The sequence below is a fragment of the Sus scrofa genome, chromosome 4 (genome assembly GCF_000003025.6).
Source record: "Sus scrofa isolate TJ Tabasco breed Duroc chromosome 4, Sscrofa11.1, whole genome shotgun sequence".
NCBI classification, from domain to species: domain Eukaryota; kingdom Metazoa; phylum Chordata; class Mammalia; order Artiodactyla; family Suidae; genus Sus; species Sus scrofa.
Window position 1 is genome coordinate 83,608,192 of NC_010446.5, and position 20,923 is coordinate 83,629,114.

At 36.9% G+C, this 20,923-nt stretch overlaps 1 protein-coding gene across 6 annotated transcripts in view; it reads right to left on the bottom strand.

Moving 5' to 3' along the window:
- POU2F1 (POU class 2 homeobox 1) overlaps positions 1-20,923 on the bottom strand; it is a 184,415-nt gene that overhangs the window by 16,141 nt on the left and 147,351 nt on the right. For all 6 annotated transcript variants that reach the window (XM_005663132.3, XM_013996798.2, XM_005663134.3 and 3 more), the window contains 4 exon segments: positions 16,561-16,702; positions 14,338-14,483; positions 12,499-12,678; positions 10,536-10,641 (listed from right to left, as the gene is read on the bottom strand). In XM_005663132.3, coding sequence (XP_005663189.1) covers positions 10,536-10,641; positions 12,499-12,678; positions 14,338-14,483; positions 16,561-16,702 — 574 coding nt within the window.

Below are 20,923 nucleotides of genomic sequence, written 5' to 3' on the forward strand. Positions count from 1 at the left end.
GATTTTCTTTTTTTTCTTTTTCCTTTTTAAAATTATTATTATTTTTTAAATAGTTATTTCCCCAATACATTTTTTTTCCTACTGTACAGCATGGTGACCCAGTTACACACACATGCACACATTCTATTTTTGCACATTATTATGCTTCATCATAGAATTTTTGTGTACATTTTCATGAGGGGTAAAGGTCTATAATTATTTTCTTGTGAAATCTTTTTCTGGCTTTAGTATCAAGGTAATATTGGCTTTATACAATGAGTTGTTTCTCCATCTCTATTTTCTGGAAGAGACTTAATTCTTTTTAAAATATCTGATAGAATTCACTATTAAAGCCATCTGGGTCTTGGCACTTCTTTTTGATTAATTCACTTTACTAATTTTAGGTCCACTTAGATTTTCTATTTCTTTTTCTTTTTGAGTCAGTTTTGATAATTTGTGTCTTTCTTAAAATTTGTCCATTTCATCTAAGTGGTCTAATTTTTTTGGCAAAAAATTCCAGCATGCGGCATAATGTAGAAATCCTATTCCTAAATATATACCCAGAGAACTGAAAACACAGAACCACATAAAAACTTGTACATGAATGTTCATAGCAACAGTACTTAAAATGGCCCCATATGTCCATCAACTCATGAATAATAAACGAAATATGGCATATCCATACAATGAAATATCACTCAAACATAAAAAGGAATGAAATACCAATATAATCCACAAAATGGATAAACACTGAAAATATGCTAAATGGAAAAAGAGAGGCACAGGTCATATATTATATGATTCTATTTATATGAAAAGTTCAAGACAGGCAAACTCAAAGAGACAGAATAGACTAGTCATTTCCATGGGTTAGGGGGAGGGCTGAATGGGAAGGGGCTGATAATGGGTATGGCATTGCATATGGTTCCATTATGAAATGCTATTTTGGAAAAAGAATTGGAGGCAGAGCATGTTTAGTTGAGATTATTGAGGGCTGTGGAATTTTTCTAAGTTCTTAAGATACATAAGAATACATATCTTGGGAGTTCCCGTCATGGCTCAGTGGTTAACAAATCTGACTAGGAACCATGATGTTGTGGGTTCGATCCCTGGCTTCACTCAGTGGGTTAAGGATCCGGCATTGCCATGAGCTATGGTGTAAGTCACAGACACAGCTCGGATCTGGCATTGCTGTGGCTCTGGTGTAGGCCGGCAGCTGCAGCTCTGATTGGACCCCTAGCCTGGGAGCCTCCATATGCCACAGGTACGGCCCTTTTAGAAAAGGCAAAAAGACCAAAAAAAAAAAAAAAAAAAAAAAAAAGAATACATATCTTTCTGGAGTAGTATGGTCATGATCATTCTTGTATCCATTTTGGAAAAGTTTATCAAGAACATATTATGTGCCAGCACCATGCTAGATACTGAGAAAATAAAAATGTCACGTCAGATACATAATCAGACAAGCTTTCTCTTAGAAGATGATAGATTAAGGATATGTTTTTTTTCCCTTCATTTCTAAAATCCTATCCCAAATGATGGTGAAGAAATAAAAAATGGAGTGAGAGCTCTGGGGAAAGATATTGGAGAACTTGAGATTTTGATATACTTGCAAAAATGAGAAAGAGGCTAAAATTGGGTGGCAGAGAAACCAACCACAGTCCAGAAAGGCATGGTAGAAGTGGGAATTATTTACTCCCATGGAGCCCTGAGGTAATCCAAGCTCAGAGTTGTCAATCCTGAAGTAGGAATAGGAAGCAAGGGCAGAGAAGAGAGTTATCAGACTGTTCACACACCAGTTCTGTCAGTGGGACGGTCCCTTCTTCCACCAGACTTCTCAACTGAGCAGAACTAACGTCACCTACTACTCTTTGAAGAAAATAAAAATCTGAGTATGGAAGGTTAAGAGCTTTGTATAAGCACTGGCATCCCTCTCCTTTAAGGAAGGTGTGAGGGTAGAGCCTGGTCTGGCAGTTCTCTTCCCACATTCATAGCTTACAGCTCCCTTCCACTCACTGGAGAGGATGCTGAGTAACAAATGCTACACAAGGACAGACAAACATTTCAAGCTACTTATCTTAAGTAAAAAGGCCTTGCATTCATCAGTATAACTAACCAAAAAGTACCAGATAATGTGAAAAATCCACAGGACAAAAGAAATGGAACAAAATGAATAAGAACTGAGGCCAGAAGAAACAACTTAAACACCACTGTAATCTGTACTGTATCTATAAATTAAAAATAGACTGCTATACAGATGCAAACTATTATATATAGAATGGATAAACAATAAGTCCTACTGTGTAGCACAGGGAACTAGATTTAATATCCTGTAATAAACCATAATAAAAAGAATATGAAAAGAATATATGTGTGTTTGATAATCATTTTGCTACACAGCAGAAAACTAACACTATAAATCAACTATACGCCAATAAAATAAATTTTAAAAATAGAATGCTTTAAAAAGGAGGAATCAGAACAAATAAAAGTTCTTAGAAATAAAGAACTGAGGATAAAGTTTACGGAGGGGAAAAAACAAATTATCAACACAAAGGAATTAGACTGAAATCTGACTTTTCATCGGTAACAATGGATGCTAAAACACAACAGAGCAATACCTTCCAAGTTCAAAGGAAAAGTAATTCTGTACCTAAAATTCTATTACTGGACAAACGACAAAAAAACTGTGAGAACAAAATATTTTTTACTTATGTATGTGCTTGGAAATTTTCCCTCCCACATAACCTTTCTAAATAAAGAAAAAACTTATTTTGAGAATCTGCTCCTGGCAAAACAAAAAGGAATCAAAGTAGAGGGAGACATGGGTTCTCAGAAATATTAGTTCTAACTCAGGAACACAATGAAAAGAAATTAAAATAAACAATCACAGGGATCCCAAGGAGAAAGTCTTCAGGAAGAAAAGTAGACTGCATTAGACAAGCTATATGATTAAGATACTAATTGTCTTTAGTAATAATATGGATGAAAGAATATGCTACTTTTGTCAACAGAAACAGTTATAGAAACGTCAGAAGAAAAGAGGCTATAATAAGAAGTTATAGTCCAGGGAGTTCCTGTTGTGGCACAGTGGAAATGTACCCAACTAGTATCCATGAAGGTGCAAGTTTGGTCCCTGGCCTCACTCAGTGGGTTGGGGAATCCAGTGTTGCCATGAGCTGTGGTGTAGGTCATAGACACTGCTTGGATCTGGCATTGCTATGGCTGTGGCATAGGCTGGCAGCTATAGCCCCAATTGACCCCTTGCCTGGGAACTTCCACATGCCATGGGTGTGGCCCTAAAAAGCTAAATAAATAAATAAAAGAAGTTATGGTCCAAATAGGAAACAAAAATTGGAATGGGGTATGATTTTGAGCAACTGTTGACAAAAGAAAAGAAAATCCATTTGATACTACTGCTGCTTAACAAAAGTACTACAAACTTAGCAGCAGAAAACAACACATATTTACTATCTCATAATTTCTGGGGGTCAGGTGTCCAGGCACAGCCTACCTAGCTCATCCTCTGCAAGGCTGCAATCAAGGTGTCAGCCACGCTATTCCATTCTATTCCATTCCCATGTCTGGGAAGAATATGTTGCCAAGCTCACTTGAGTTGTTGGCAGAAATCATTTGGCAGAATTTGCCTGCTGCTCTAGATTAAGTGCCAAGCTTCTTTCTGGCTATTGACTGAAGGCCACCCTCAGTGCCCTGATTTGTGAGCTTCCTAACATGGTTGCTCATTTCTAACTTCATCAAACTGGTGAGAGGGGTCTCTAGACTAAGTCTGCTAACAAGACAGAGTCTTATAAAATGTAAAATAATCATGGTGTGACATCATATCACCTTTACCACATTCTACTGATAAGAAGCAAACTAAAGGATCAGCCCACACTCAAGGGGAGAGCATTACACAAAGGCATGAGCATTAGGAGGCAGGCACCATGTAGGGGTCACCTTAGACTTCATCTATCACAATTATAAATGCTGAATGTTAATTTAACATTTTTAGAGGCTTCTGCTTTTGACCATTAAAAGTAAATGATAGTGGAGTTCCCGTCATGGCTCAGTGGTTAACCAACCCAACTAGGATCCTTGAGGATGTGGGTTCAATCCCTGGATTCACTCAGTGGGTTAAGGATCAGGCGTTGCTGTGAGCTGTGGTGTAGGTCGCAGATGCGGCTTGGATCCCGCATTGCTGTGGCTGTGGTGTAGGCCAGCAGCTACAGCTCTGCATGGCCCCTAGCCTGGGAAGCTCCACGTGCTGCAGGAGCAGCCCTAAAAAGACACACATACACACACACACACACACACACAAAGTAAATGATAGCAAACTTACCCATTCACTATAACAAGAATAGAGAAATATGTGAGAAAATGTTCTAGATATGAGAAAATAGGCAGCACAAGGCTGTGAGTCCTGAAAAGGGGGAAACAAATGATGTGGGCCCTACAATCACCTGGATTGTATTTGGAAGCACTTTATAAACAGTGGCACCGGAAGAGGAAACTAAGTAGGGCACAGTGATTTCAATGACTCAAGGAAGATTCTATGTTGGCTTTGAAGAAGCAGCCATGTTGTAAGGTCATGAGGCTAGGACCTGAAGTTAGCCTTGTAGGAGTTGAGAGTGACCAAGCTGACAGTCAACAATAACAACAAAAAAGAGGACTTCAGTCCTATAACCATGAGGACCAGAATTCTGCCAACTAATAAACTTGGAAGATTTTGGGCCTCACATGAGGTCACAGCCCTAGCCAATATCTTGATTTTAGCTGGTCAAAAGTACATAATCTAAATCTAATCATGAGGAAACAGTACAAAATAACTAGCTAAAATAAAGAACCCCCCCCAAACCCAAAATAACTAGCTATACTTTTCAAAAATATTAATGTCACAAAACACAAAGAAAGAGTCTTTTTTTTTTTTTTTTCCTTTTTAGAGGCACACTTGCAGCCCATGGAAGCTCCAAGGCTAGGGGTTGAATTGGAAATGAAGCTGCCAGCCTATGCCACCACAGTCACAGCAATGCCAGACCTGAGCCGTGTATGTGACCTATACCACAGCTCAGGACAATGCCAGATCCTTAAGCCACTGAGCAAGGTTAGCACTAGATAACCCACCAGCATTCTCATGTATACTAGTCAGGCTTGTTTCTTGTGCGCCACAATGGGAACTCCAAGAAAGAGTCAAATTGTCCCAAATTAAATGAGACTAAAGGGACACAGCAAATGAATGCAATATATGAGCTTAGATTTTCTTTTGCTATAAGGAACATTATTGGTATAATTGGCAAAATCTAAATGTGAATTGTTTACTGGATATTAGCAACTGAGTCAGTGCTAACATTCTGATTTTTGATAATCATACTCTGGTTATATATAGCAATTTTTAAATTAAAAAATATACAGTTAAATATTTAAGGGTAATGGGGTATATCTGTAACTTGCTGTTAAAACAGTTCATAAAAATAACCACAAACAAAAACACAGAAAGAGAAAAATGAGAAAGCAAATATAGTAAGATTTTAATATTTGAAGAATGTGAGGAAGAGATTTAGAATTTCTTTGAAGTATTCTTATAACTTTTCTGTAAGCTTGAAATTATGTCAAAATAAAAAATTTAAGAAAAAGCTATATGTACAAAGGTGCTCATTATAGCATTATTTATAACAGTGAGAACTTCATTCATTTAATAATTACTGGGTATCTTATACTCTAAGTGGTATGCTGGACATGAGGAATATAACAGTGAACAAGTGAGACCAGTTACGTGGCTTAGAGATTGAGGGGTTTCTTGGGATGTAATATTTGTAAAGCTCAAGCTGGAAAAGTTGGTCGCCCTTGGTAGAACTTAACTGTGATGGCAGCACATGGAGATGTTTATGAAATTATAGCACAGTCATTCGACATAATAAGGGAAAATCAAAATAGAAATGTAAAACATTGTAATAACAGAGTAAGATACTTATTCTAAGAGTTAAGGAGTTCCTGTTGTGGCACTGCAGAAACAAATCCAACTAGGAACCATGAGGTTGCGGGTTCGATCTCTGGCCTTGCTCACTGGGTCAAGGATCTGGCGTTGCTGTGAGCTGTGGTGTAGGTAGCAAATGCAGTTTGGATCCTGCATTGCTGTGGCTATGGTGTAGGCTGGCAGCTGTAGCTCTGATTTGACCCCTAGCCTGGGAACCTCCATATTTTGGGTACGGCCCTAAAAAGTAAAAAAAAAAAAAAAAAAAAAAAAAAAAAAAGTTAAGTTAAAAAAAAAAAGCAGAGTACACTGTAAATACTATCAGAATTGTACATCTATATGCATATAAAAATATACAAAGACAAAATAAAAAATTGCACCCAAAAAATCAAATACCTGGGAATACACCTGACCAAGGAGGTAAAGAATTTATATGCCGAGAACTATAAAACTTTAATCAAGGAAATTAAAGAGGATTCAAAGAAATGGAAAGATATTCCATGCTCCTGGGTTGGAAAAATTAATATTGTATAAATGGCCATACTACCCAAAGCAGTCTAGATTCAATGCAATCCCTATCAAATTACCCATGACATTTTTCACAGCACCAGAACAAACAATCCACAAATTTATAAGGAACCACAAAAGACCCAGAATTGCCAAAGCAATTCTGAAGAACAAAAACCAAGCAGGAGGCATCACTCTCCCAGACTTCAGGCAATATTACAAAGCCACAGTCATCAAGACAGTGTGGTACTGGTACCAAAACAGAGAGACAGACCAATGGAACAGATTAGAGAACCCAGAAATAAACTCAGACACCTTTGGTCAGTTAATCTTTGACAAAGGAGGCAAGAACATAAAATGGGAAAAAGACAGTCTTTTCAGCAAGTATCACTGGGAAACCTGACAGCTGCATGCAAATCAATGAAACTAGAACACACCCTCACACCATGTACAAAAATAAACTCAAAATGGCTGAAAGACTTAAATATAAGACAAGCCACCATCAAAATCCTGGAAGAGAACATAGGAAAAACATTCTCTGACATCAACCTTACAAATGTTTTCTCAAGTCAGTCTCCCAAAGCAACAGAAATAAAAGCAAAAATAAACCAACGGGGCCTCATTAAACTGAAAAGCTTTTGCACAGCAAAAGAAACCAAAAAGAAAACAAAAAGACAACTTACAGAATGGGAGAAAATAGTTTCAAATGATGCAACTGACAAGGGCCTAATCTCTAAAATATAAAAACAACTTAACAGCAAAACAGCCAACAACCCAATTGAAAAATGGGCAAAGGACCTGAAGAGAGGTTTCTCCAAGGAAGATATACAGGTGGCCAACAAACGCTTGAAACAATGCTCAACACCACTGATTATTAGAGAAATGCGAATCAAAACTACCATGAGATACCACCTCACACCAGTCAGAATGTCCATCATTAATAAGTCCACAAATAAAAAATGCTGGAGGGGATGTGGAGAAAAGGGAACCCTCTTGCACTGTCGGTGGGAATGTAAGCTGGTACAGCCACTGTGGAGATCAGTATGGAGGTACCTTAGAAATCTATACACAGAACTATCATATGACCCAGCAATCCCACTCTTGGGCATATATCTGGACACAACTCTAATTAAAAAAGACACATGTGCCTGCATGTTCATTGCAGCACTATTCACAATAGCCAAGACATAGAATCAACCCAAATATCCACTGGTAGATGATTGGATTAGGAAGATGTTGTATATATACACAATAGAATACTACTCAGCCATAAAAAAGAATGAAATAATGCCATTTGCAGCAACATGGATGGAACTACAGACGCTCATCTTGAGTGAAGTAAGTCAGAAAGAGAAAGACAAATACCATATGATATCACTTATATCTGGAATATAATATACAGCACAAAGGAACCTTTCCACAGAAAAGAAAATCATGGACTTGGAGAATAGACTTGTGGTTGCCAAGGGGGAAGGGGAGGAAGTGGGAGGTACTGGGAGCTTGGGGTAAAGAGATGCAGAATGTAGCCTTTGGGATGGATTAAAAATGGGATCCTGCTGTATAGTACTGGGAACTCTGTCTAGTCACTTATGATGGTACACTTAATGTGAGAAAAAAGAATGTATACATGCATGTGTAACTGGGTCACCATGCTGTACTGTAGGGAAAAAAAAAGATAAATAAATAAAATAAAATAAATAGTACTCATTGTGATTGTGTTTCCTATTTGAATTTCCTATGTTAAAAATTTTTGTAATTAAAGACAAATTTCAGGAGTTCCTGTCATGGCACAGTGGAAATGAATCTAACTAGGAACCATGAGGTTGCAGGTTCGATCCCTGGCCTTGCTCACTGGGTCAAGGATCGGGAGTTGCTGTGAGCTGTGGTGTACGTAGCAAAAGCAGCTTGGATTCTGTACTGCTGTGGCGTAGGCCGGCGGCTGTAGCTCCAGTTAGACCCCTAGCCTGGGAACCTCCATATGCCTTGGATTCAGCCCTAAAAAGACAAAAGACAAAAGATAAAAGACAAAAAAAAAAAAAAAAGAAAGAAAAAGAAAAATTTCATTCCAAAAAAGTTACTAACATTTCAGGAAATTGTCATAATTAAATCTACATAAATGGACTGAGTAATTGAGTTTAAGAAAATTCGATTAGTCAGTCAAGATCATCAAAAAATTTATAAAAGATAGTTACAATGATGGGTATCTTTTTTCTTTTTTGGTCTTTTTAAGGCTGTACCTGCAGCATATGGAGGTCCCTAGGCTAGGGGTTGAATTGAAGCTGTAGCTGCCAGCCTACACCACAGCCACAGTAACACCAGATTCCGAGCCAAGTCTGCAATCTATACCACAGCTCATGGCAACACTGGATCCTTAACCCATTGAGGCCAGGGTTTGAACCTGCGTCTTCATGGATGCTAGTCAGATTCATTTCCACTGAGCCACGATGGGAACTCCAAGATGAGTATCTTTAAATCTAATATAATATGACTTATAATTTGTTTGGAAGGTGAAGTACACAATTTACCAGCTAAAGGCAGTCAGGGGAGACTATAAATTTCTCAAAGGCAGGAATTTCGTGTTCCTGGTGCCCGATACAATGGCAATCCATCACCAGTAGTTTGCTTATTAAGCTGAGGTGCTGAATACTATATACTCTTTTTTTCCAAAATATATTACTTCTTCATTTTTGATTTTTTTCTTGGTCTTTTAAAACATTTTATTTTTTTTTAAGTTTTATTGAAGTATAGTTGACTTACAAGGTTGTGATAATTTCTGCTGTGCAACAAAGTGATTCAGTCATACATACACACATATCCATTCTCTCCCAGATTCTTTTCCCACATAGATTATCACAGAATATTGGGTAGAATTCTTTGTGCTATACAGCATGTCCCCGTTGGCCAATCATTCCATATACCTCAGTGCTCTCTTGAACAGAGGTTTTTAATTTGCTTCTAAGGTATCCAGAAATGCCAAGTCTTGGTGAGGAGGGGGACAGATGTGGTTTGTCATTTATAAACCTCCTTGTATCTTACTAAAAATTGTGGATATGTCTATTTTGTGAAGGGAAAAGTTTACAGCTTTCACCACAGTTTCAAAGAGGTCAAAAGTACTGTTTTGCATAAACAAAGAATATTATGAAATTTTTCTAATAACTTTGAAATTTAATAACTATATAGAGCCATTTATTTAATTTTTACATCGTGGTTAGGTCAGAGACAAAGTGGTGTTATGACCTTAAAATCTGAGTGAAAAAAACCCCCAAATTCCTCAACCCCAGGTTAAGTTTAAGCTTGACTGTGAAATATCGCAAATCTATCCAATGATTTACTAGCACATATCAACCTGATGAATAATTACAGAATGCCTTCTATACTACGTATTACCAAGAAACATTTGACGAAATGCTAAGTTTTTAGATACATTTAGGGAGTGGGCCAATTAAAGGGAAAACATTTATTTATTCATTTTAATTGTAAGTGTGCCAAGCACTGAGCTAGGCATTGATAGTTCAAAAAGAACACTCAGATCTTTTGAGAAGTACAAAGTCTACTGGAAAAGACAGACGTATAAAAATATAATTGTTCACAATATAGTCAGGTAGAAATAAATAATTTCCTGAAGAAGTTAAAGTATATATCCAAGAGGAATTGATATCTAAGCTGGAGGAGTTTCATCACTAACAGAAAGCAATGGAGGCTGAGATAGACAACATTTAGGCTGTGGGGATGTTTACAAAGGTATGGAAGATCCCTCCTGCGTTTGGAGGATGGGTTAGGGAAAAGACTAGTAGAAGATAAGGTCCAGAATGGAAAGGGTCAATGAATTCATGATGAATCTGGATGTTTTCCTGAATGCAAAAAAGCTGTGACTATTAAAGGTTTTTAAGGAGAGGAGGAATTAATTGGAAAAAAGTAACTCTGAGAGTAATGTAGAAGACAGACTAATGTGGGAAAGAAAAAAGATATGAAAATCTTTATGTAAAAGCGGTCTTTCTGAAAAATTTAATGGCAGACATTCTCACAGAAACCTATCACGGACCTACTGTTTGCCTAAGAGCTGCACAGCCTCGTTGCTGCTTACCTGTAACAGAGAGATTAGTTACCGCAGCGCTAGTTAGAGGAAGGACTGGATTGACTGTGAGGGTAGTTGCTGCACTGCTTGTCACAAGGCTTGGCGTGGTTGCCACCTAGAGGTCAGAAGTGAAAATATGCAAAAGCATTTAAAAATCAAGATATAAAAATTTAAAGTCCATATTATAGATTTATTTTTCCTATTAAAATTTTAAAATTCCAGGTATAATAGAATAAAATAAAAGGGCCTACAATGAAATGATTTTATTAGTTATTCCTTGATCTCGGGAGTTGCAAAAACTGGCTTATGTTGAAACGTTGCTTTTAGCAGATGGTTTTTCACTGATATTACAAATAACTTTGCCCAAGTTTCAAAAAGAAATAAAAAAAAATCCCCAAATTTCAAGTCAGATATACTCTAAATCAGTATGAAATACTATACCTATTACAAACTTAATTTAAACAAGAAAAAACTACTCAAGGGGATCAGAGAATCTGGGTGGTTTTTTTTTTTTTTGGCCGCCCTGCAGCATATGGAGTTCCTGGGCCAGAGATCAGGTCCAAACACACTGGCAACCTATGTCACAGCTGCAACAACACCAGATCCTTAACTCACTATGCCACGCCAGGGATGGAACCTGTGTCCCAGTGCTCCAAAAATGCTGCCAATCCAATCCATTTCGCTAAGGCGGGAACTCCTAATCTAGGGTTCTTGTATTACTTTCATTTTCGACTATGTGGGGGCAAGACTGTCTTGGTTTTGCTTTTTTAATAAAATTATATTATGGAAAGAATGTAAACAAATTAAAAAAACTGACAGTTTCTTTTTGAAATAACAAGTATTTCTACATTGTTGTAAGAAATACTGCCTTCCGTCCTTCCTTCTTCTAGTAGAAATATATCCAAAACACGAAATAGTCACCTACGTAAAACAAAATTGTACCTAGTGACTTTTTCATTACTACCATCTCATGGACTTTATATGATTAAAGCTTCACCATTTAACAACTATAGGCTTCACTTAACAAATTAGTAAGTGCTTATTAATGAGGACCTTAGTTTGAATAGCCTCCCAGTATAGAATAATAATCAAATAAATTAAAAACAAATTAACAAGGTATCAGAAATGCAAACTCAACAATATTTCCATCTTTGGAATCCTAGTTGGAAATGTGGCATCACATTTATAATTGTAAAGATCAAGGGAGTCACATGGCCACTCCATGTCCCTTCAGTCTAGGAATATTATCCTCATGTTAACAGCAGAGGTTACTCAATGAGGTTATAAATAAAAGGCCAACATGTGTGTAAAGATCTGAGACAGTTGTTTTAATACAAGTTCAATAAATCTGGGAATTTATTGTCACTTAATCACATAAGTGTAAGTTTAATAAATTGAGCTTCAGAACCCAACATGAATAAAAAGCAACTAAAGATTTTTTTAGATAACTGGAATTAGCCACAAATTTACTCCCATTACATAATAACCTAGCAAATTATACCAGAGAAGAGAATAATAGAACTTCAATGAAATAGGAAAGGATTAAAACTGTTTACTTTAGGAGTTCTCGCTGTGGTGCAACAGGACCAGCAGCGTCTTGGGTACACTGGGACGCAGGTTTGATTCCTGGCCCGGCATTAAGGATCTGGTGTTGCTGTTGCGTGGCTTAGGTTACAACTGTGGCTCGGATCTGATCCCTGGCTGGAAACTCCATATACCATGGGGTGGTCAAAAAAAAAAAAAAAAAAAAGAAAGAAAATTGTTTACTTTAAAAAATAAAAATCAGTAAGTTCTTAGGTTAACAAGAAGAGATTTAATTACTTTGGTAACATTTTAAATATAAATTTAAATACCTTTATTCAATATGAATATGTACAGTAAATTCCTATAGTGAAATACATTTATTTGATAGGTGATTTGTAAAATTGTAAAAATTAACCCTTGAGCTTGTATCTCTATTCTTCACCCTTACCAGTGAGGTTGGGCTGGGGAAAATTGCTTTGATAGGTGAGCTGCTGGTCCCACCACTGCTTGGTGGGTTGATTCTTTTTTCTTTCTGGCGGCGGTTACAAAACCAAACACGTATCACTTCTTTTTCCATATTAAGCTGATCAGCAATCATGGTGATCTCTTCCGAGGTAGGCTTTTGATTCTGAAGGAGAAAAAAAAAATCTTCTTTTGGAAAACTGGCATAAAATGCCATTAAATGAATAAATGGGGAGGAACAAGTAAGAGAATGAAGTTGGGGTTTATGTGGCCACATTACTCCACTTTTAACAAAGAAGTTCTATAGACAGACTTTCTAATGAGCATATATATATTTATCAAATGTTGTTATATTAACTTAGAATAAGTTATTCTTGAATATATACATATATATTTTTTATTTTAAAGGGCAATTACTTTTGAATGAAACCAATACTTTATTAGTGGGAATTTAAGAAATTTCCTGCTGCTTTACACACACAGTCTCACTTGGACAACATGAGGCACGCAACAAGGCTGTGGGGCAGGAAAGACAGTTATTATTACAGATAAAAGAACTTTACCTTTAAGAGACCAAGTAACTTGACCAATCATAGTTCATAAGTAGCAAAACTGATAAAGACTCCTATTTCAATGCTCCTTCTACTGTGCTCAAGCCTTTTCTAAATTAGGAAAGTTAAAATTTTGTTGGAAGCTTTGATTTTGCTATTCCCTGGTACCAATACCCTGGTACAAAAAGACAAACATCTGCAGAAGTGATAGGGATGGAGTAGACACAGGTGTTTTTAGAAGTCTCAATAAAGGACCACAGATAACGAGGGAAACTTAGGGGACAATGGGAGATCACTGTAAGTAAATAAATTGCTCAAAAAAGACTTCAGCACAAGACAGCTTTGCTTCATTAGTGGAGCCTTGCGAATTGCCTCAGGTCTTGGGTGGGGGATGGGATGAGGCCTTCATTCATATTCAGACCAAGGGCAAGAGTTTGAGGACCACCCTTCTGCAGATTTGAATACTAAAGAGGAACTACTACTCCCAGAAAGGAAGAGGAGGGCTTTTCCAACCCCCACCCCCTTAGGTGATAAAACTGTAGCCCACCAGATCCTCAGGGCAGAGGTTCCTTGCCTGCCTGCTTGCATCTCTCACAAGCGTCCCATCTCAATAAATCTATTTCTTGCCTATCACTTTGTCTCTCGCTGAATTCCTTCTGTGCAAAGACATGCAAAACCTGAACCTGAGTGAGTCCAGACACAGGGTGAGTGATTCTAATTTAAAACCGTGGGTTCAAGTCCCAATCTGGGTTTGGGCCAGGTTTGAGTACCGGCACATGGGTTCAAGTCCCAATCTGTGTTCTGGCTAGGTTCAGGCCGTTACTACTGTCAGTTTCAGAAGCAATGTGAACTTCATAGCCCACCAAGGCCTTTAGTGTTCTGGTTCCAAACTACTATTCTAAGCACGCGAACACTAGAATTTAGCCAAACCAAAGTACTGGTGTTCCCCTGATACACGTCATGGTTTTTCTCCCTGGGTGCTTTTGCTCGAAGGGCTTTTCTCCCACCTCTTCCTGTCTGTGAATTCCCACGTATCCTACAGCAGCTGCTGCCTCCCTCACCTTGAGTGCTCACATGAATCTGAGCCTCTGAACCCTAAAGAACTCTGGTTTTGTTTTCTATGCTCAGTAACTTACTTTGTCTTATTTTCTCCAGTATGTTTATAAGCATGCATAAAGGCCAAGGCTTACAAGTCTATATTTTATTGTCTACAGCAATTAACATTTGTACTATACAGACAAACCCATGTATATGAAAAGTAAAAACCTACTAACCTCCAAGAAACTCTTCTCTAAGGCCACACGGATGTTGGTCTCTATGCTGGTGCGTTTTTTCCTCCTACGGTTCAAGCCCTCAACTCCCAGCCCTGGAGAATTCAGGGCACTTGGGCTGGAGAGAGCCGAATCAGATGAGAGGTTCTCTGTAAGAAAGAAGAAAACAAGTGAATCAAATTAACTGAACACAATTTATGTATGTAATACATGTATGTTAACAACAACAAAACTGACCAATCTATGTTAAGCTAAAAGCACGTCTGAAAAGGTTTTCATAATCCACATTAAAATATAGTTTACTACCATGGATCTTTCCACTGTTCTTGGCATTCTTTGTCTCAGAATGGTTGACTATACTGTCACTGCCACTCTCTGTTTTGTTTCTGAGAAAGCAGAAATTTACTACCCCTACCCTTAACTCTATGTCTTCTCAGTTCTGTTCTTATGTTTTGGTGTTGTTTGCTGATTTATTTATTAGCTCTAAGGATAAAAGGAAGAAAGCTTCTTGGAAAATATTCAATGTTTAACATTTATCTTGCAAATGACCTCTCATTTTATTTCATTGGTATTTCCCTTCCCCCAAACCAGACACATAATGAAACACTTCTATACACTTTAAAGTTTAAACAAGGTTCTGTTTAATGACCCTGGGCATGTCACAGAATTCTCTGAGTTTCTTTCCACTCTACAAAAAAATGAGATGGAGGGAAGAGACCAGTGAGCCAAACCCAGAACTACAAAATCAGACTACATAAGGCTGGAAGTTATAGGTCTGTCTTTTCCAAAGACCTGATTTATGCCCACATTTATAGGGGGAACCATAGTATAGGGGATCTCTATGGTTCCTTACAGCTCTCATGGTCAATGATTCTGTGACTCAAAATTCAAATTTTCCAAAAGGAAACCTCAGCACAAAACACTTAAGTTAAAACTAACAGAGTTCCTGCAGTGGCACAGTGGGTTAAGAATCTGACTGTAGTGGCTCAGGCCACTATGGAGATGTGGGTTCAATTCACTGGCCAGGCACAATGGATTAAAAGATCTGGCATTGCCTCAGCTGCGGTATAGGTTTCAGCTGTGGATCAGATTCAATTCCTGGCACAGAAAATTCCACATGCTGCAGGTACAGCCATAAAGTTAAACAAACAAACAACCCCCCAAAAACCAACAGCTCAATTTCAATGTATGAAATATATGGTCATTTACAAAAAAACAAATATAGTTGATTCACAATATTTTGTAACTGAATCACTTTGCTGTAACTGAATCACTTTGCTGTGATTCAGTTACAAAATTTTTTTTTCAGATTATACTCCATTATAGGCTATTACAAACTACTGAATATAATTCTCTGTGCAATACAGTAAATCCTCATTGTTTATCTATTTTATGCATAGTAGTTTGTATTTATTAAACCTATACTCCAAATATGTCCTTCCTCTCTCCCTCTCCCATTTTGGTAACTGTAAGTTTGCTTTCTATGTCTATGAATCTGTTTGTTTTGTATATAATTCATTTGTATTACTTTTTTATTTTAATTTTATTTTATTTTTTATTATTATTTTTTTTTTTGGTCTTTCCTAGGGCTGCACCCATGGCATATGGAGGTTCCCAGGCTAGGGGTCTAATCGGAACTGTAGCCGCTGGCCTACACCACAGCTCACAGCAACGCCAGATCCTTAACGCACTAAGCAAGGCCAGGGATGGAACCTGCAACCTCATGGTTCCTAGTCGGATTCCTTAACCACTGAGCCACGATGGGAACTCCGTGTATGACTTTTTTAAGAACAAGTGATTGAATAATATTCCATTGTATATACATACCAATATATGTCATTTTAAAAAACAAAGCAGAAATATTATAGGAACAAATTTATCACAATTCATTGGAAGAACCAATAATCTTATTTTTCAAGTTTATTTAAATATATAGCCTTTCTTATCCTCTTCTTTCAGCTGTCCCTCACCCTGGGCTCAAATACAAGAAATATTCCAAGGCTAAAAAGTATTGCTGATTATATACCTTGTAATTACTAGATTATTTAAATGAATTAGCTTTCCAATTTATGTAGTCATAATTTATACTGATCCTTCCAAAATTAGTGAGTTTCAAGGTCCTGTAGTATCAATAATGTAATAAGAACCATAAACCTCAATTTATACAATAATACCTCCTGTGAAATTTCAATGGAAAATGAGGAAATTTTTAATATATTCACCCACCTGCATCATTTAGCCACTTCTCCAGAAGTGGCTTTAACTTGCACATGTTCTTAAAGCTGAGGTTCAAGGCTTCAAAACGAGAGATGGTAGTTTGGCTGAAGTCATTTCCATACAGTTTACCCATAGCAAGCCCAACATCGCCCTGCAGAGTAATATAGAGCAGGAGAGGGAAGAGGAAGAGAGAAAGAAAAGACTCATCTCACTAAAGTTTACAGCCTTCACTCCAGGGTGCTACTCCAATAACTGTTCTAGACAAAGAATCAACACATTCCACTTAGTGAGTCCCACAAAATCCACCCCTAAACTAAGCACAATATTGTAGTGAAGACTGTTGGGCCTTGATCATGACAATATTCACAACCGTCCCATAATCTATCTTGAATCTCTTTCTTGCTACCTTTATAATAACTGAGATATCAAATGTTTCCACCAACTCTCAAAAAATAGTGCTGATATTCTACCAAATCCGTTAATTGATGCAACCAGAGTGAGTTATGTAATTTTTAAAAATCAGTTCATCTCTATCACCACAGGGTTAAAACATGTAACTGTCTAGATAAACTTAGGTGTTTCTGAACTAACCAAACTTCCCATAAATCACTTTAAATGCCTCATCCTTTTATTTTATTTTCTTGTAAAGTATTTCTGGAAGCAGTAAAAAAAAAAAAAAAAAAAAAAAAAAAAAATCTTTCCACCCTTAGTTTGGATTTCAAAGTTTGTTACAAAAACCAGGTATTCTAAAAAGACTACTTTTGTAACCATTATAGAGACAGAAATTCACAGTAGAGAGGTTTGACCCATTTAGTCAAACCTTTATGGGTACTGGAAACGTGGTAACCTTATAGCAATAGAACAATGATCCCCTGAATATATTACAAAAAAATATCTTTCTCTGTAAGCCTATAACCTTTGAAACGTATACAGTGCTTTTCCTCCATGTGAATCTCTCTTGCTAAAGCTGGAAAAGCCATATTTGAATCATTATTGTATGTATAGGTAATAGAAGCTCATGGAGTGAAAATAATTCATGGTCTTATTTCAATTAGTTTAGGGACGGCAGAAAGGCAACATTTCTGGTCCAAAATACTACATAGCTAATCTTACCAAGGACAGCCAACTCCCATATCCTGGCAACATCCATTTTGAATTAGGATTACCAGAGTCCTTTGATTTCTCTTGCTTAAATTCATCTTTTTTTTTTTTTAATTTACCTTCTTTTATTTTATTTTATTGGCTATGCCCATGGCATGTGGAAGCTCCTGATCCAGGGATTGAACCTGTGCCACAGCAGTGATCCAAGTCACTGCAATGACAATGCCAGATCCTCAACCCACTGCACCACAAGGGAACTCCTATAATCCATCTTTTGGATAGTACAGTACTTATTAGCACCTGATTACGTGGCAGTCAGGGAAATGAAAAAACATTTCTTTTTAAACTCTATTTTCTTACTGGTGAGTTACTTCTGACAAAAAGTTTAAGAAGGGAAATGTTGCAACTAGAAGATAAAATGAGGCACCAAGAGTACTTGAACCCCAGCTGAACTGATCTATATTCTAATCTTTCCCATAGGATAGCCACCAGCCACATATGGCTATTTAAATTTAAATTAATTCAAATCAGATAAATTAAATATTCAGTTCCTCAGAAGCCCTAGCTGCCTTTTAAGTTATTCAATAGTCACATGTAGATAGTAGTAGCTATTGTACTGGACAGCACAATTACATAACAGTTCCATTACCTCAGAAAGTTTTATTGACAGCTCTAAATATACTATTTCAGGAGTTCCTGTCATGGCTCAGAGGAAACAAATCTGACTAGTATCATCCAGGAGGATGCAGGTTCGATCCCTTTCCTCACTCAATGGGTTAAGGATCCGGCATTGCTGTGAGCTATGGTGTAGGTCACAGATACAGCACGGATCTGGCATTGCTGTGGCTGTGGCATAGGCCAGTGGCTACAGCCCTGGTTCGACCCCTAGCCTGGGAACCTCCATATGCTACAGGTGCGGCCCTAAAAAGAAAAAAAAAAAAGAATATACTATTTCACTAGAACAGAAGTGGACTGCTGATTGATTTTGTTCCAATTACAGTAAAACTCAAAGAACCAGGACAGTGTGAGTGAAGTATAAATGTTATCCATTATCTCTATATAAAAATCTATAAATACAGCTATAGATTTTATCTATATCTTTATAAATTCTTCTTTTTTTTTTTTTTTTTTTTTTTGCTTTTTCGGACTGCACTTGCAGCATATGGAAATTCTCAGGCTAAGGGCTGAATCAGAGCTGCAGCTGCAGGCCTATGCCATAGCTCACAGTAACACTGGATCCTTAACCCACTGAGCAGGGCCAGGGATCAAACCCGCATCCTCATGGATTCTAGTTGGTTTGTTTCCGCTGAGCCATGACGGGAACTCCCCATATGTATACATTTATTAAACCTTACTTTATTTAATCAATAAATACTAGGTGTCTACTATATGTCAGGCATTAAACTATACTTTGTATATCATTATATTCATGTCTTGGTCACTTTATTTGTTTAGATTATAGCTTCCTATAAAACTAGGTCCAACTAAACCTTGCAACTCTTTGAATATAAGACCTGCTGCAGGAGTCAGATGGCAATAAATGTTTTCTGACATTATAATTGCACAATTCACTAAGAACTATTCACAAACTTCTGTAATGCCTTTCTGTGAAAAGTAACAATGACAACAAACAAAAAATACAATATCTATTCAAAGATCATATTATAATAAGAATAAGAAACAATGCCATAAGTTGGTGGCTGGAAATAAGAGCTGTGCCATCAATTAATTAAAACTGTGGCAATAAACGACAAATCCACTTAACTGAGATTTATAATACAAGTTTACTTCACATTTAAATGATTTCATTGTCTAAAAAGCAACAGGTGCCTCAGTTAATATACTAATTTTTGCTGATTTGATACCAGCTCGGTTTAGTGTTTTTATAACTCACAACCACCCTGGGTTCTCCCTCACAAAAATAAATCTTTGAAGCAGTTAATTCATATCTAATCTGAACTGTATTACTTCCCTTTTATATACATTTTTAAAAGCAATGGAAAAAAGGAACAAAGATTGGATTAGGAAATAATGAATATACTACAGGTGATGGGTGGTGTTAGACACCTCCTAATCATGTACTGACACCAGCAGTAATCCTTTAATAACCAGTTATGTAGTTAGAAAACTACTGTTTAAAACACCTAATAACATGCATATTTACACAGAGAATAGGGCTTTGTTTGTTTCAACCTAATAACTCAAACGTCTAACTTGTCCTCTGTAAGCATATGTATAAATAAATTGGATAAAAAGCAATGCTTAAAAAACTACAATTGAAGTATCTGACTTAAAAACAAAGGTTGATCTTCCCATTCTGCACCACACAGTCAAGGACTGTAAAATGTTGCCACTGCTATGTCAAAATCATTTTGAAAAATAAGGAACAGTTATGCCAAGTAATAGGATAAAACCATAAAGCAGAATACCAGACCATAGGGTAGCTCTTTTGCATAAAAAGGAGAGTGAGAAAGAAAGAGAAACAGCATTGGCAGTGTGCTGGGTCAAATGCCACAGAAAGGCAAACCACACTGGGTAAAAGGTAAGATTTTTAAAAGCCTTAACATCCTTGGCATATCACTCAGGCAACAATCTCCTAGGGAACCTGAGAGTATGCTGCGTTAATAGTCTAAGAACTGAAGCACTGCTGAACATGCCAACCTTACACTTATTTAAGCTTGTAAATTTACCCTCGTCAATTCAGTTGTATCTTTAGCTTTCTTTTTAAAAACATTTCGAATTGTTTAGATGTTTCAGAAGTACCAAAATCTTTCTAATTATAATTTGTTTCTTCACAACTGAAATGCCTCACAAATACACCTGCATTTTCTCCAAAATTACATCTATTTAAAAAAATTATTCTATGTTCCCAATATATAATGAGTTTCTTTGAGCAAAAATAAATTACCAAAGAAATGTAAGGAATAAAAATCTGTTCTTAAAAATGCAGGGATATCATCCCTGATTTTTGATCTTTGAGAGCAGGTGGTACATTACTATACTTTCAACATAAGATAATTTGGATAATACTTAAGCGGTGGCTTAAATTTCAAACAGTAATTATATTCTCTGGAATAAAACCATCCGGTTTTTCCTGATTCCATTAAAATAGCCAATCCAAACTACACTTAAATAATTTTATTTTACCTAATGATCTTACATTATTTTATACAAATGTCCTTCAGCTTAATTCTTTTCCTGCTTTAAAAGTATTATTTGTGGAGTTCCCGTCGTGGCGCAGTGGTTAACGAATCCGACTAGGAACCATGAG